The 12,978-nt window shown below is 55.0% G+C and overlaps 1 protein-coding gene across 1 annotated transcript in view; it reads left to right on the top strand.

Moving 5' to 3' along the window:
- LOC125450631 (tau-tubulin kinase 1-like) overlaps window positions 1-12,978 on the top strand; it is a 121,986-nt gene that overhangs the window by 36,025 nt on the left and 72,983 nt on the right. Inside the window, 1 exon segment of the mRNA XM_059645200.1 lies at window positions 9,294-9,426. Within this exon segment, the coding sequence (XP_059501183.1) occupies window positions 9,294-9,426 (133 nt within the window).

The raw sequence follows: 12,978 nt of genomic DNA on the forward strand, positions 1-12,978 counted from the left end.
GTGAGAGAATCCTGCTCTAAAACCTCTCTGAGCATACACTGAGCCTGTCCTTTGAAGGCTAGTCCCCTTCTTTACCCCCCCCCCCCCCCCCCCCCCACCAAAGAAGATGCCCCATGGAAAGTCACTCCTTGTCATGCCCAACCACCAATCATGCTGCTTGCTTTCCTCAACAGCCATAAAGTTGATACAGCATTAGAAGAGAGCCATTCAGCCCATCTTGTCCATGCTGCTCTGAAGAGGTGCAGGTGCCCTTTCTAACCCCATTTGCCCGCACATGGCCCATATCCCTGCAGCTTAGAGAACCTAAGGTGCAGGTCGAGGTACTATTTAAAGGGGTTAGTGTCTCTGCCTCCAGCACCAACTCACACAGAGAGTTCCAGACACCCACCACCCTCTGCAAAATAAATTCCCTTCATGTCCCTTCTAACCCTTCTGCCACTGAGCCAGAATCTGGTTCTTTGAACTTTCTGCCAAGGCAAACAGGTTCCTCCTGTCACTCTATCCCCACCCCTTGCTATTTTGTACCTCTCAATGATGTCACCCGTCAGCCTTCACAGTTCCAACACAAAACAACCCTAACCTCTCCAGGAGCTGCAGTTCTCACACCCTGGTGTTGTTTAGCACACCCTGACTGATTACCTCCTGTTCGTTTTCAGATTGCTTTGGGATGTGAGTTCAGAATCTGTCCGTACTCTAGTGATGTTCTCTGGATGAGTTCACCTGTCACCGGGAATGCTGCGGGTTGTGTAGGGGAACGGTATGCTGTCGCCGGGAATGCTGCAGGTTGTTTAGGGGGACGGCATGCTGTCACTGGGAATGCTGTGGGTTGTGTAGGGGGATGGTACGCTGTCGCCGGGAATGCTGCAGGTTGTGTAGGGGGACGGTACGCTGTGACTGGGAATGCTGCGGGTTGTGTAGGGGGACGGTACGCTGTCACCGGGAATGCTGCGGGTTGTGTAGGGGGACGGTACGCTGTGACTGGGAATGCTGCAGGTTGTGTAGGGGGACGGTACGCTGTCACAGGGAATGCTGCGGGTTGTGTAGGGGGACAGTACGCTGTCACCGGAAATGCTGCGGGTTGTGTAGGGGGATGGTACGCTGTGACTGGGAATGCTGCGGGTTGTGTAGGGGGAACGGTATGCCGTCCCCGGGAATGCTGCCGGTTGTGTAGTGGTCGGTACGCTGTCACCGGGAATGCTGCGGGTTGTGCAGGGGGACGGTACGCTGTGATCAGGAATGCTGCGGGTTGTGTAGGGGGACGGTAGGCTGTGACTGGGAATGTTGCAGGTTGTGTAGGGGGACGGTACGCTGTCACCGGGAATGCTGCAGGTTGTGCAGTGGGACGGTACGCTGTCACCGGGAATGCTGCGGGTTGTGTAGGGGGCCGGTACGCCGTCACCGGGAATGCTGCAGGTTGTGTAGGGGGACGGTACGCTGTCACCGGGAATGCTGCGGGTTGTGTAGGGGGACGGTACGCTGTGACCGGGAATGCTGCGGGTTGTGTAGGGGGACGGTACGCTGTCACTGGGAATGCTGCGGGTTGTGTAGGGGGATGGTACGCTGTGACCGGGAGTGCTGCGGGTTGTGTAGGGGGGCGGTACGCTGTCACCAGGAATGCTGTGGGTTGTGTTGGGGGACGGTACGCTGTCAATGGGAATGCTGCGGGTTGTGTAGGGGGCCGGTAGTACGCTGTGACTGGGAATGCTGCAGGTTGTGTAGGGGGACGGTACGCTGTCACCGGGAATGCTGCGGGTTGTGTTGGGGGACGGTATGCTGTGACTGGGAATGCTGCGGGTTGTGTAGGGGAACATTACGCTGTCACTGGGAATGCTGTGGTTTGTGGAGGCGGACGGTATGCTGTCACCGGGAATGCTGTGGGTTGTATACGGGGCGGTACGCTGTCACTGGGAATGCTGCGGGTTGTGTAGGGGGACGGTACGCTGTCACAGGGAATGCTGCGGGTTGTGTCGGGGGACGGTACGCTGTGACTGGGAATGCTGCGGGTTGTGTCGGGGGACGGTGCGCTGTCACCCGGAATGCTGCAGGTTGTGTAGGGTGACGGTACGCTGTGACCGGGAATGCTGCGGGTTGTGTAGGGGGACGGTACGCTGTCACCGGGAATGCTGCGGGTTGTGTCGGGGGACGGTACGCTGTGACTGGGAATGCTGCGGGTTGTGTAGGGGGACGGTACGCTGTCACCGGGAATGCTGCAGGTTGTGTAGGGGGACGGTACGCTGTCACCGGGAATGCTGCGGGTTGTGTAGGGGGCCGGTACGCCGTCACCGGGAATGCTGCAGGTTGTGTAGGGGGACGGTACGCTGTGACCGGGAATGCTGCGGGTTGTGTAGGGGGACGGTACGCTGTGACCGGGAATGCTGCGGGTTGTGTAGGGGGACGGTACGCTGTCACTGGGAATGCTGCGGGTTGTGTAGGGGGACGGTACGCTGTGACTGGGAATGCTGCGGGTTGTATATGAGGCAGTACGCTGTCACTGGGAATGCTGCGAGTTGTGTAGGGGGACGGTACGCTGTCATCGGGAATGCTGCGGGTTTTGTAGGGGGACGGTACGCTGTCACCAGGAACGCTGTGGGTTGTGTCGGGGGACGGTACGCTGTCAATGGGAATGCTGCGGGTTGTGTAGGGGGCCGGTAGTACGCTGTGACTGGGAATGCTGCAGGTTGTGTAGGGGGACGGTACGCTGTCACCGGGAATGCTGCGGGTTGTGTTGGGGGACGGTACGCTGTGACTGGGAATGCTGCGGGTTGTGTAGGGGGACGGTACGCTGTGACCGGGAATGCTGCGGGTTGTGTAGGGGGACGGTACGCTGTGACCGGGAATGCTGCGGGTTGTGTAGGGGGACGGTACGCTGTCACTGGGAATGCTGCGGGTTGTGTAGGGGGGCGGTACGCTGTCACCGGGAATGCTGCGGGTTGTGTAGGGGGACGGTGCGCTGTCACCCGGAATGCTGCAGGTTGTGTCGGGGGATGGTACGCTGTGACTGGGAATGCTGCGGGTTGTGTCGGGGGACAGTACGCTGTCACTGGGAATGCTGCGGGTTGTGTAGGGGGCCGGTACGCTGTGACCGGGAATGCTGCGGGTTGTGTCGGGGGACAGTACGCTGTCACTGGGAATACTGCGGGTTGTGTAGGGGGACGGTACGCTGTGACCGGGAGTGCTGCGGGTTGTGTAGGGGGCGGTACGCTGTCACCGGGAATGCTGCGGGTTGTGTCGGGGGACGGTACGCTGTCAATGGGAATGCTGCGGGTTGTGTAGGGGGCCGGTAGTACGCTGTGACTGGGAATGCTGCAGGTTGTGTAGGGGGACGGTACGCTGTCACCAGGAATGCTGCGGGTTGTGTTGGGGGACGGTGCGCTGAATGCTGCGGGTTGTGTTGGGGGACGGTACGCTGTCACAGGGAATGCTGCGGGTTGTGTAGGGGGACGGTGCGCTGTCACCGGGAATGCTGCGGGTTGTGTAGGGGGACGGTACGCTGTGACTGGGAATGCTGCGGGTCGTGTAGGGGGACATTACGCTGTCACTGGGAATGCTGGGGTTGTGTCGGGGGACAGTACGCTGTTACCGGGAATGCCGCAGGTTGTGTCGGGGGACGGTACGCTGTCACTGGGAATGCTGCGCGTTCTGTCGGGGGACAGTACGCTGTCACTGGGAATGCTGCAAGTTGTGTAGGGGGACGGTACGCTGTGACCGGGAATGCTGCGGGTGTGTAGGGGGAATGGTATGCTGTCCCCGGGAATGCTGCCGGTTGTGTAGGGGTCGGTACGCTGTCACCGGGAATGCTGCGGGTTGTGTAGGGGGACGGTACGCTGTCAGTGGGAATGCTGTGGGTTGTCGAGGCGGACGGTATGCTGTCACTGGGAATGCTGTGGGTTGTATAAAGGGCGGTACGCTGTCACTGGGAATTCTGCGAGTTGTGTAGGGGGACGGTACGCTGTCGCTGGGAATGCTGCGGGTTGTGTAGGGGGACGGTACGCTGTCACAGGGAATGCTGCGGGTTGTGTAGGGGGACGGTGCGCTGTGACCGGGAATGCTGCGGGTTGTGTAGGGGGACGGTACGCTGCCCCCGGGATTGCTGCGGGTTGTGTAGGGGGACGGTACGCTGTCAACGGGAATGCTGCGGGTTGTGTAGGGGGACGTTAGTACGCTGTGACCGGGAATGCTGCGGGTTGTGTAGGAGGACGGTACGCTGTCACAGGGAATGCTGCGGGTTGTGTAGGGGGACGGTACGCTGTCACCGGGAATGCTGCGGGTTGTGTAGGAGGACGGTACGCTGTCACAGGGAATGCTGCAGGTTGTGTAGGGGGACGGTAGTATGCTGTGACTGGGAATGCTGCGGGTTGTGTAGGGGGACAGTACGCTGTCACCGGGAATGCTGCAGGTTGTGTAGGGGGACGGTACGCTGTCAACGGGAATGCTGCAGGTTGTGTAGGGGGACGTTAGTACGCTGTGACCGGGAATGCTGCGGGTTGTGTAGGAGCACGGTACGCTGTGACCGGGAATGCTGCGGGTTGTGTAGGGGGACGGTAGTACGCTGTCACCGGGAATGCTGCCGGTTGTGTAGGGGGACGGTAGTATGCTGTGACTGGGAATGCTGCAGGTTGTGTAGGGGGACGGTACGCTGTCACCAGGAATGCTGTGGGTTGTGTTGGGGGACGGTACGCTGTCACAGGAAATGCTGCGGGTTGTGTAGGGGGACGGTAGTATGCTGTGACTGGGAATGCTGCGGGTTGTGTAGGGGGACGGTATGCTGTGAGCGGGAATGCTGCGGGTTGTGTAGGGGGACGGTAGTACGCTGTCACCGGGAATGCTGCGGGTTGTGTAGGGGGACGGTACGCTGTCACCGGGAATGCTGCGGGTTGTGTAGGGGGACGGTACGCTGTGACTGGGAATGCTGCGGGACGTGTAGGGGGACATTACGCTGTCACTGGGAATGCTCGGGTTGTGTCGGGGGACAGTACGCTGTCACTGGGAATGCTGCGGGTTGTGTCGGGGGACGGTACGCTGTCACCGGGAATGCCGCAGGTTGTGTCGGGCGACGGTACGCTGTCACTGGGAATGCTGCGCGTTCTGTCGGGGGACAGTACGCTGTCACTGGGAATGCTGCGGGTTGTGTAGGGGGACGGTAGTACGCTGTCACCGGGAATGCTGCGGGTTGTGTAGGGGGACGGTACGCTGTCACCGGGAATGCTGCGGGTTGTGTAGGGGGGCGGTACGCTGTGACCGGGAATGCTGTGGGTTGTGTAGGGGGAACGGTATGCTGTCCCCGGGAATGTGCGGGTTGTGTAGGGGGACGGTACGCTGTGACCGGGAATGCTGCGGGTTGTGTAGGGGGACAGTACGCTGTCACCGGGAATGCTGCGGGTTGTGTAGGGGGACGGTACGCTGTGACTGGGAATGCTGCGGGTTGTGTAGGGGTACGGTACGCTGTGACCGGGAATGCTGCGGGTTGTGTAGGGGGACGGTACGCTGTGACTGGGACTGCTGCAGGTTGTGTAGGGGGACGGTATGCTGTGACTGGGAATGCTGCAGGTTGTGTAGGGGGACGGTACGCTGTCACAGGGAATGCTGTGAGTTGTGTAGGGGGCCGGTACGCTGTGAATGGGAATGCTGCGGGTTGTGTAGGGGGACGGTACCGCTGTCACTGGGAATGCTGCAGGTTGTGTAGGGGGACGGTAGTACGCAGTCACCCGGAATGCTGCAGGTTGTGTAGGGGGACGGTATGCTGTGACTGGGAATGCTGCGGGTTGTGTAGGGGGACGGTTCACTGTCACTGGGATTGCTGCGGGTTGTGTAGGGGGACGGTACGCTGTCACCAGGAATGCTGCGGGTTGTATAAGGGGCGGTACGCTGTCACTGGGAATGCTGCGGGTCGTGTAGGGGGACGGTACGCTGTGACTGGGAATGCTGCGGGTTGTGTAGGGGGACGGTAGTATGCTGTGACTGGGAATGCTGCGGGTTGTGTAGGGGGACGGTATGCTGTCACTGGGAATGCTGCGGGTTGTGTCGGGGGACGGTACGCTGTCACCGGGAATGTTGCAGGTTGTGTAGGGGGACGGTACGCTGTCACCGGGAATGCTGCGGGTTGTGTAGGGGGACGGTACGCTGTGACTGGGAATGCTGCGGGTCGTGTAGGGGGACATTACGCTGTCACTGGGAATGCTCGGGTTGTGTCGGGGGACACTATGCTGTCACTGGGAATGCTGCGGGTTGTGTCGGGGGACGGTACGCTGTCACCGGGAATGCCGCAGGTTGTGTCGGGGGACGGTACGCTGTCACTGGGAATGCTGCGCGTTCTGTCGGGGGACAGTACGCTGTCACTGGGAATGCTGTGGGTTGTGTAGGGGGACGGTAGTACGCTGTCACCGGGAATGCTGCAGGTTGTGTAGGGGGACGGTACGCTGTCACAGGGAATGCTGCGGGTTGTGTAGGGGGACGGTGCGCTGTGACCGGGAATGCTGCGGGTTGTGTAGGGGGACGGTACGCTGCCCCTGGGATTGCTGCGGGTTGTGTAGGGGGACGGTACGCTGTCACCGGGAATGCTGCGCGTTCTGTCGGGGGACAGTATGCTGTCACTGGGAATGCTGCGAGTTGTGTAGGGGGACGGTACGCTGTGACCGGGAATGCCCCGTGTTGTGTAGGGGGACGGTACGCTGTCACTGGGAATGCTGCAGGTTGTACATAGAATTATAGAGCTGTATGGCACCGAAACAAACCCTTTGGTCCAATTAGTCCAGACTGACCCGATATGCTCAATTCGTCTTGCCCCATTTGCCAGCATTTGGCCCATATCCATCTAAACCCTTCCTGTTTACGCACCCATCCAGCTGCCTTTTCAATGCTGTAACTATACCAGCCTCCACCACTTCCTCTGGCCGCTCACTCCATACACGCACCTCCCTGTCCGTGAAAAAGTTGTTCCTTAGGTCCCTTTTAAATCTTTCTCCTCTCACCTTGAACCCAATCCCCTCTCATTTTGGACACCTCCACCCAGGGGAAGAGACCCTGGCTGTTTACTCCTCACAATTTTATTAACTTCTTTTAAATTCATACCCGGATGAGGGTGTCACTGGCCCAGCCAGCATTTATTGCCCATCCCTAATTGCCCTGAGGGCAGCTGAGAGACAACCACATTGCTGTGGGTCTGGAGTCACACGTAGGCCATGCTTCCTTCCCTCAAGGGCATTCGTGAACCCGATGGGTTTTTCCAACAATCGACAGTGAACCTCTATAAGGTCACCCTTCAGCCTCCGACGCTCCGGGGAAAATCGCCCCAGCCTATTCAGCCTCTCCCTGTAGCTCACATACTCCAACCCTGGCAACATCCTTGTAAAACTTTTCCAAACGCTTTCATGTTTCACAACATCCTTCTGACAGCAGGGAGACCGGAATTGCACGCACTATTCCCAAAGTGGCCCTAACCAGTGACCTGTACAGCTGCAACATGACCCTCCCAACCCCTACACTCAGTGCACTGACCGTTAAAGGCAATAAACACCTTCCACCACCTGTGACTCTGCGCAGGGACTATGTACAGGGGGGGGTGTACTGTGCACCGGGGCTGCGTACTGGTGGGGGACTGTGTATGGTGGGGTGTACTGTGCGCCAGGTCTGCATACTGGGGTCAGGTGTACTGTGCGTCAGGGCTGCATACTGGGGTCAGGTGTACTGTGCGCCAGGGCTGCATACTGGGGGGTGTACTGTGCACTGAGGCTGCATACTGGGGTCAGGTGTACTGTGCGCCAGGGCTGCGTACTGGGGTCAGGTGTACTGTGCGCCAGGGCTGCGTACTGGGGTCAGGTGTACTGTGCGCCAGGGCTGCATACTGGGGTCAGGTGTACTGTGTGCCAGGGCTGCATACTGGGGTCAGGTGTACTGTGCGCCAGGGCTGCATACTGGGGGGTGTACTGTGCACTGAGGCTGCGTACTGGGGGGTGTACTGTGTGCCGGGGCTGCGTACTTGGGGGGGGGGGTGTGCTGTGTACGGGGGTCAGGTGTACTGTGCGCTGGGGCTGCGTATGGGGGTCGGGTGTACTGTGCGCCAGGGCTCCGTACTGGGGGTCGGGTGTACTGTGCGCCAGGGCTCCGTACGGGGGGGTCGGGTGTACTGTGCGCCAGGGCTGTGTACGGGGGCTGCATAAGGTGGGTGGAGTACTCTGTGTTGGAGCTGTGTATAGGGTCGGGGTAGTGTGCACTGGGGCTGCCTTTAGAGTGGGTGTTGTACGGGGTGGTACTGTGCGCCAGGACACTGTATGGGGGGTGCTGTGTGTCGGGACTGCGTTTGGAGGTCTCCCTGCCTGGGACATGGGGCGTAATGCACTGAGCAATCATACATCTTTGTGTCCCAGTTGTATTGGACAGGTGTCTGTAGGTAATTTATCTGTTGAATCGTGGCCCCCAGAGGGAGCTCACTGATCTCTATCTGCAGTCCTGTTTTCTTTGGGATTTTAATACTGTGAATAAGTATTTGGGTTTCCACGCATGTTCCTCAGGCTCTCCACTCTGATATCTTGGCTTTTTTAAAATCTACCTGGATAATAACATACTGTATATACCACTGGGAGTATTGATTTGCATGGAATTACCTGTTTGAGCTGTAAATAATGCCAAAATATTGTAAAATATAATTTCTAAAAAGCAAAGCTTGCTACACAGATGGACGCAAGAATTTAAACGAAACTGTAAACTTGAATTTGTGCCTTTTTTTTCCCTTGTACAGAATGTAAACTATCTGGAATACCAGCTGTATATTTCCCTAGATCTTATTAAAGCTTTTTGAGATCAGACTTTTCTGAAGTTGGCTTCGTCTGTTCTTAGACTGACTCGTGTCATTCATTAACTAGGAATTTGCTCATTAATTGGTTATTTCCAGCAATGTTCAGTTTCCTTTGATGCCCCCTCCACCACTGCCTCCAGTTCTGACTCTGTGCTTTAATTTACACGTTGGTCTGTACAGAGTCAGTCTCTATAGCTCAATGCCTAATTAAAGTATAGGAACAGCTAGGGGCCAGAGTTTGTAACAGCTCTGTGCTCAGCACAGTCACACTGTCACCTGGGGGTGGGAAAGACAGCGCTTTGCCAGGGTTAATCTAGACGCAAACACAGGTAGAATGGGTGGGAGGGGAGGGGTCAGTGATCCCACTGAGCTGCAAGGCACAAATTCATCTTTACAGTCTCGTCTTTTGTTTTCAGACAGGTATCTGGGAGCAAGATCTAACACCTCACGTTGTCTGGAAACGTTGGCACAGTCCCACTGGCCCAGATCCTCCCTAATTTAGACAGCGTCCTAGCAACAGGAGTAATCTGTTCACCCAGAATGTCTCCCCTCTGTTCAGTCGGTTCAGTAAGCCCCAGGATTTAGCCCACCTCACAGCCCAGGGGGTGCAACACAGGGGTTTGAGAGTGGCACAGGTGAGTTTGCACAGGCTCCTGCAGATAAGGCTGAGAGACTGATATCCACTCCCAGGCTCGGTGATAGCTGCACTCCCACATGGTAACATTTTCACCTCCTCACCAATGTACTTACACCAACAAACGCACCCCTACTGTTCACATATCTACAAAATCTCACCTTCACCTGTTTCCATATCGTCAGTCTTCCCAACCCCTCATTCCCATGAACCCCCAGATTCTATACCTGACCTGGAAGTTTTTGAAAAAGCTCCCTGTAAAATACAGGCATCAAGAACATAATAGATTGGAGCCAGAGTAAATTTCTGACCCCCCACCCCACCAAGCCTGCTCTGTCATTCAACACATACATAGCAGATCTACCCCAGGCTTCAACTCATAGCTCTCAACCCCCCGATTATTTCAAACATTTCATTGATCTAACCTCTGCAACTCTCTGTGGTAGACAGTCCCTGATATCCAGTATCCACCAGGAGAATAAATGCTTTCACTTCTCAGTTTTTGGATGACTGTCCCCTGATTCTGTATCTATGAGCCCTAGTTTGAGACTTCGCCACTAGTGGAAACATCTTAGTGTCACACAGCATGACGGATGTTGAGGTTAGGGATCGATGCTTGCCTACTCTAGGTCAAGTCGGCATAAGGAGAGGGGAAAGTGTTGGGCATTCTAAAAGGCGTTAGAGTGGATAGCCCCCACGTCCGGATGGGATCTATTCCAGGTTTCTGAGGGAAGCAAGAGAGGAAAGAAATAGCGAGGGCTTTAACAGATATCTTTGCAGCATCCTTAGACACGGTTGAGGTCCCGGAGGACTGGAGACTTGCTAATGTTGTCCCCTTGTTTAAGAAGGGGAGCAAGGATAATCCAGTTAATTATCGACCGGTGAGTCTGACGTCGGTGGTAGGGAAGCTACTGGAGAAGATACTGAGGGATAGGATCTATTCCCATTTGGAAAAAATGGGCTGATCAGTGATAGGCAACATGGTTTTGTGCAGGGAAGGTCATGTCTTAACAACTTAATAGAATTCTTTGAGGACGTGACAAAGTTGATAGATGAGGGAAAGGCTGTAGATGTCATATACATGGACTTCAGTAAGGCATTTGATAAGGCTCCCCATGGTAGGCTGATGGAGAAAGTGAAGTCACATGGGGTCCAGGGTGTACCAGCGAGATGGATAAAAAACTGGCTGGGCAACAGGAGACAGAGAGTACTAGTAGAAGGGAGTTTCTCAAATTGGAGACCTGTAACCAGTGGTATTCCACAGGGATCTGTGTTGGGACCACTGTTGTTTGTGATATACATAAATGAACTGGAGGAAGGTGTAGATGGTCTGATCAGCAAGTTTGCAGATGACACTAAGATTGGTGGAGTAGCTGATAGTGAAGGGGACTGTCAGAGATTACAGCAGAATTTGGATAGACTGGAGAGTTGGGCAGAAAAATGGCAGATGGAGTTTAATCCAGGAAAATGCGAGGTGATGCATTTTGGAAGATCTAATTCAAGGGCACACTATACAGTAAATGGAAAAGTCCTAGGGAAAATTGATGAACAGAGAGATCTGGGTGTTCAGGTCCATTGTTCCCTGAAGGTGGCAACGCAGGCCGATAGAGTGGTCAAGAAGGCATACGCCATGCTTTCCTTCATCGAACAGGGTACTGAGTACAAGAGTTGGCAGGTCATGTTACAGTTGTATAGGACTTTGGTTCGACCGTATTTGGAATACTGTCGCCACATTAGCAAAAGGATGTGGATGCTTTGGAGAGGGTGCAGAGGAGGTTCACCAGGATGTTCCGTGGTATGGAGGGCGCTAGCTATGAAGAGAGGTTGAGTAGATTAGGATTATTTACATTAGAAAGATGGAGGTTGAAGGGGGACGTGATTGAGCTCTACAAAATCATGAAGGGTACAGACAGGGTGGATAGCAAGAATCTTTTTCCCAGAGTGGGGGACTCAATTACTAGGGGTCACAATTTTAAGGTGAGAGGAGGAAAGTTGAAGGGAGATAAGAGTGGAAAGCTCTTTACGTAGAGGCTGGTGGGTGCCTGGAACACGTTGCCAGCGGAGATGGTAGAGGCGGGCACGATAGCGTCATTTAAGATGTGACGTGACGCATTACATGAATAGGCAGGGAGCAGAGGGATACAGATCCTTGGAAAATAGGCGACAGGTTTAGATAGAAGATCTGGATCGGCACAGGCTTGGAGGGCCGAAGGGCCTGTTCCTGTGCTGTAATTTTCTTTGTTCTAGCACTGAAACAGACCCTTCAATCTAACCAGTCCCACCTGCCTGCTCCTGGCCAATGTTCCCTCCAAACCTACCCTATTCATGCATGCATCCAAATGTCTTTTAAACATAATTATACTCGACATCGACCCTGTCAGGCCCCCTCAGAATGTGTTATGTTTCGATAAGATCATCCCTCATTCTTCTATGCTGTCCCTGTGCTGGAAGTGTCGGATAGGGGACAGTGTAGAGGGAGCTTTACTCTGTATCTAACCCCGTGCTGTCCCTGTGCTGGGAGTGTTTGATGGGGGACAGTGTAGAGGGAGCTTTACTCGCGTTGACTTGAAAGAATTTAAGGATAATAGTATTTACAATGTTGTAGATGTTATGCTTGAGCTCCACAAATATGTGATGGTGATGAGTGCCTGGAACGTGCTGCCAGGGGAGCTGGTGGAGACAGACACTACAGCAATATTCGACAAGCACCGGGACGAATACATGAACAGGAAGGGAAGAGAGGGATATGGATCCTGTAAGTGAAGGCAGTTTTAGTGTGGAAGGGCAAAATGTGTCAGCGCAGGCTTGGAGGGCCGAAGGGCCTGTTCCCGTGCTGTACTGTTCTTTGTTCTAATCTGACCTTCATAAAGAGTGCTGTAACTCCAGGTCAGAATCTGGGATTACTGTAATGAGTAATTAATCTCCTGACTCCCCAAAGCCTGCCCACCACCTGCAAGGCACAGGACAGGAGTGTGATGGAATACTCCCCACTTGCCTGGATGGGGGCAGCCCCAACAACGCTCAAGGAGCTTGACCCCATCCAGGACAAAGCAGCCGCTTGATTGGCACCACATCCACAAACATCCCACTCCCTCCACCACCAACACTTAGTAGCAGCAGTATGTACCATCCACAAGATGCACTGCAGAAGTTCACCAAAGATCCTCAGGCAGCACCTTCCAAACCCACAACCACTTCCATCTAGACGGACAAGGGCAGCAGATACATGGGAACACCACCACCTCTAAGTTCCCTGCTGAGTCACACACCATTCTGACTTGGAAATATATCGCCGGTCCTTCACTGTCACTGTGTCAAAATCCTGGGATTTTCTCCATAACCCTGTGCTCCCTCTGTCCTGGCAGTGTTTGATGGGGACACAGTAGAGAGAGCTTTGTTTTCACTCTAAAAGAGTAGATGGACCTTTACTTTGTATGTAAAAGAATAGCAGATGATTAAATCAGCACCAACCATCCCACATCCTAATGGTGTGTGGGACTCTGGTGATATTACTCCAAGAACCACAACGGTTCAAGAAGGCAGCTCACCAGTA

The sequence above is a fragment of the Stegostoma tigrinum genome, chromosome 4 (genome assembly GCF_030684315.1).
Source record: "Stegostoma tigrinum isolate sSteTig4 chromosome 4, sSteTig4.hap1, whole genome shotgun sequence".
Lineage (NCBI taxonomy): Eukaryota > Metazoa > Chordata > Chondrichthyes > Orectolobiformes > Stegostomatidae > Stegostoma > Stegostoma tigrinum.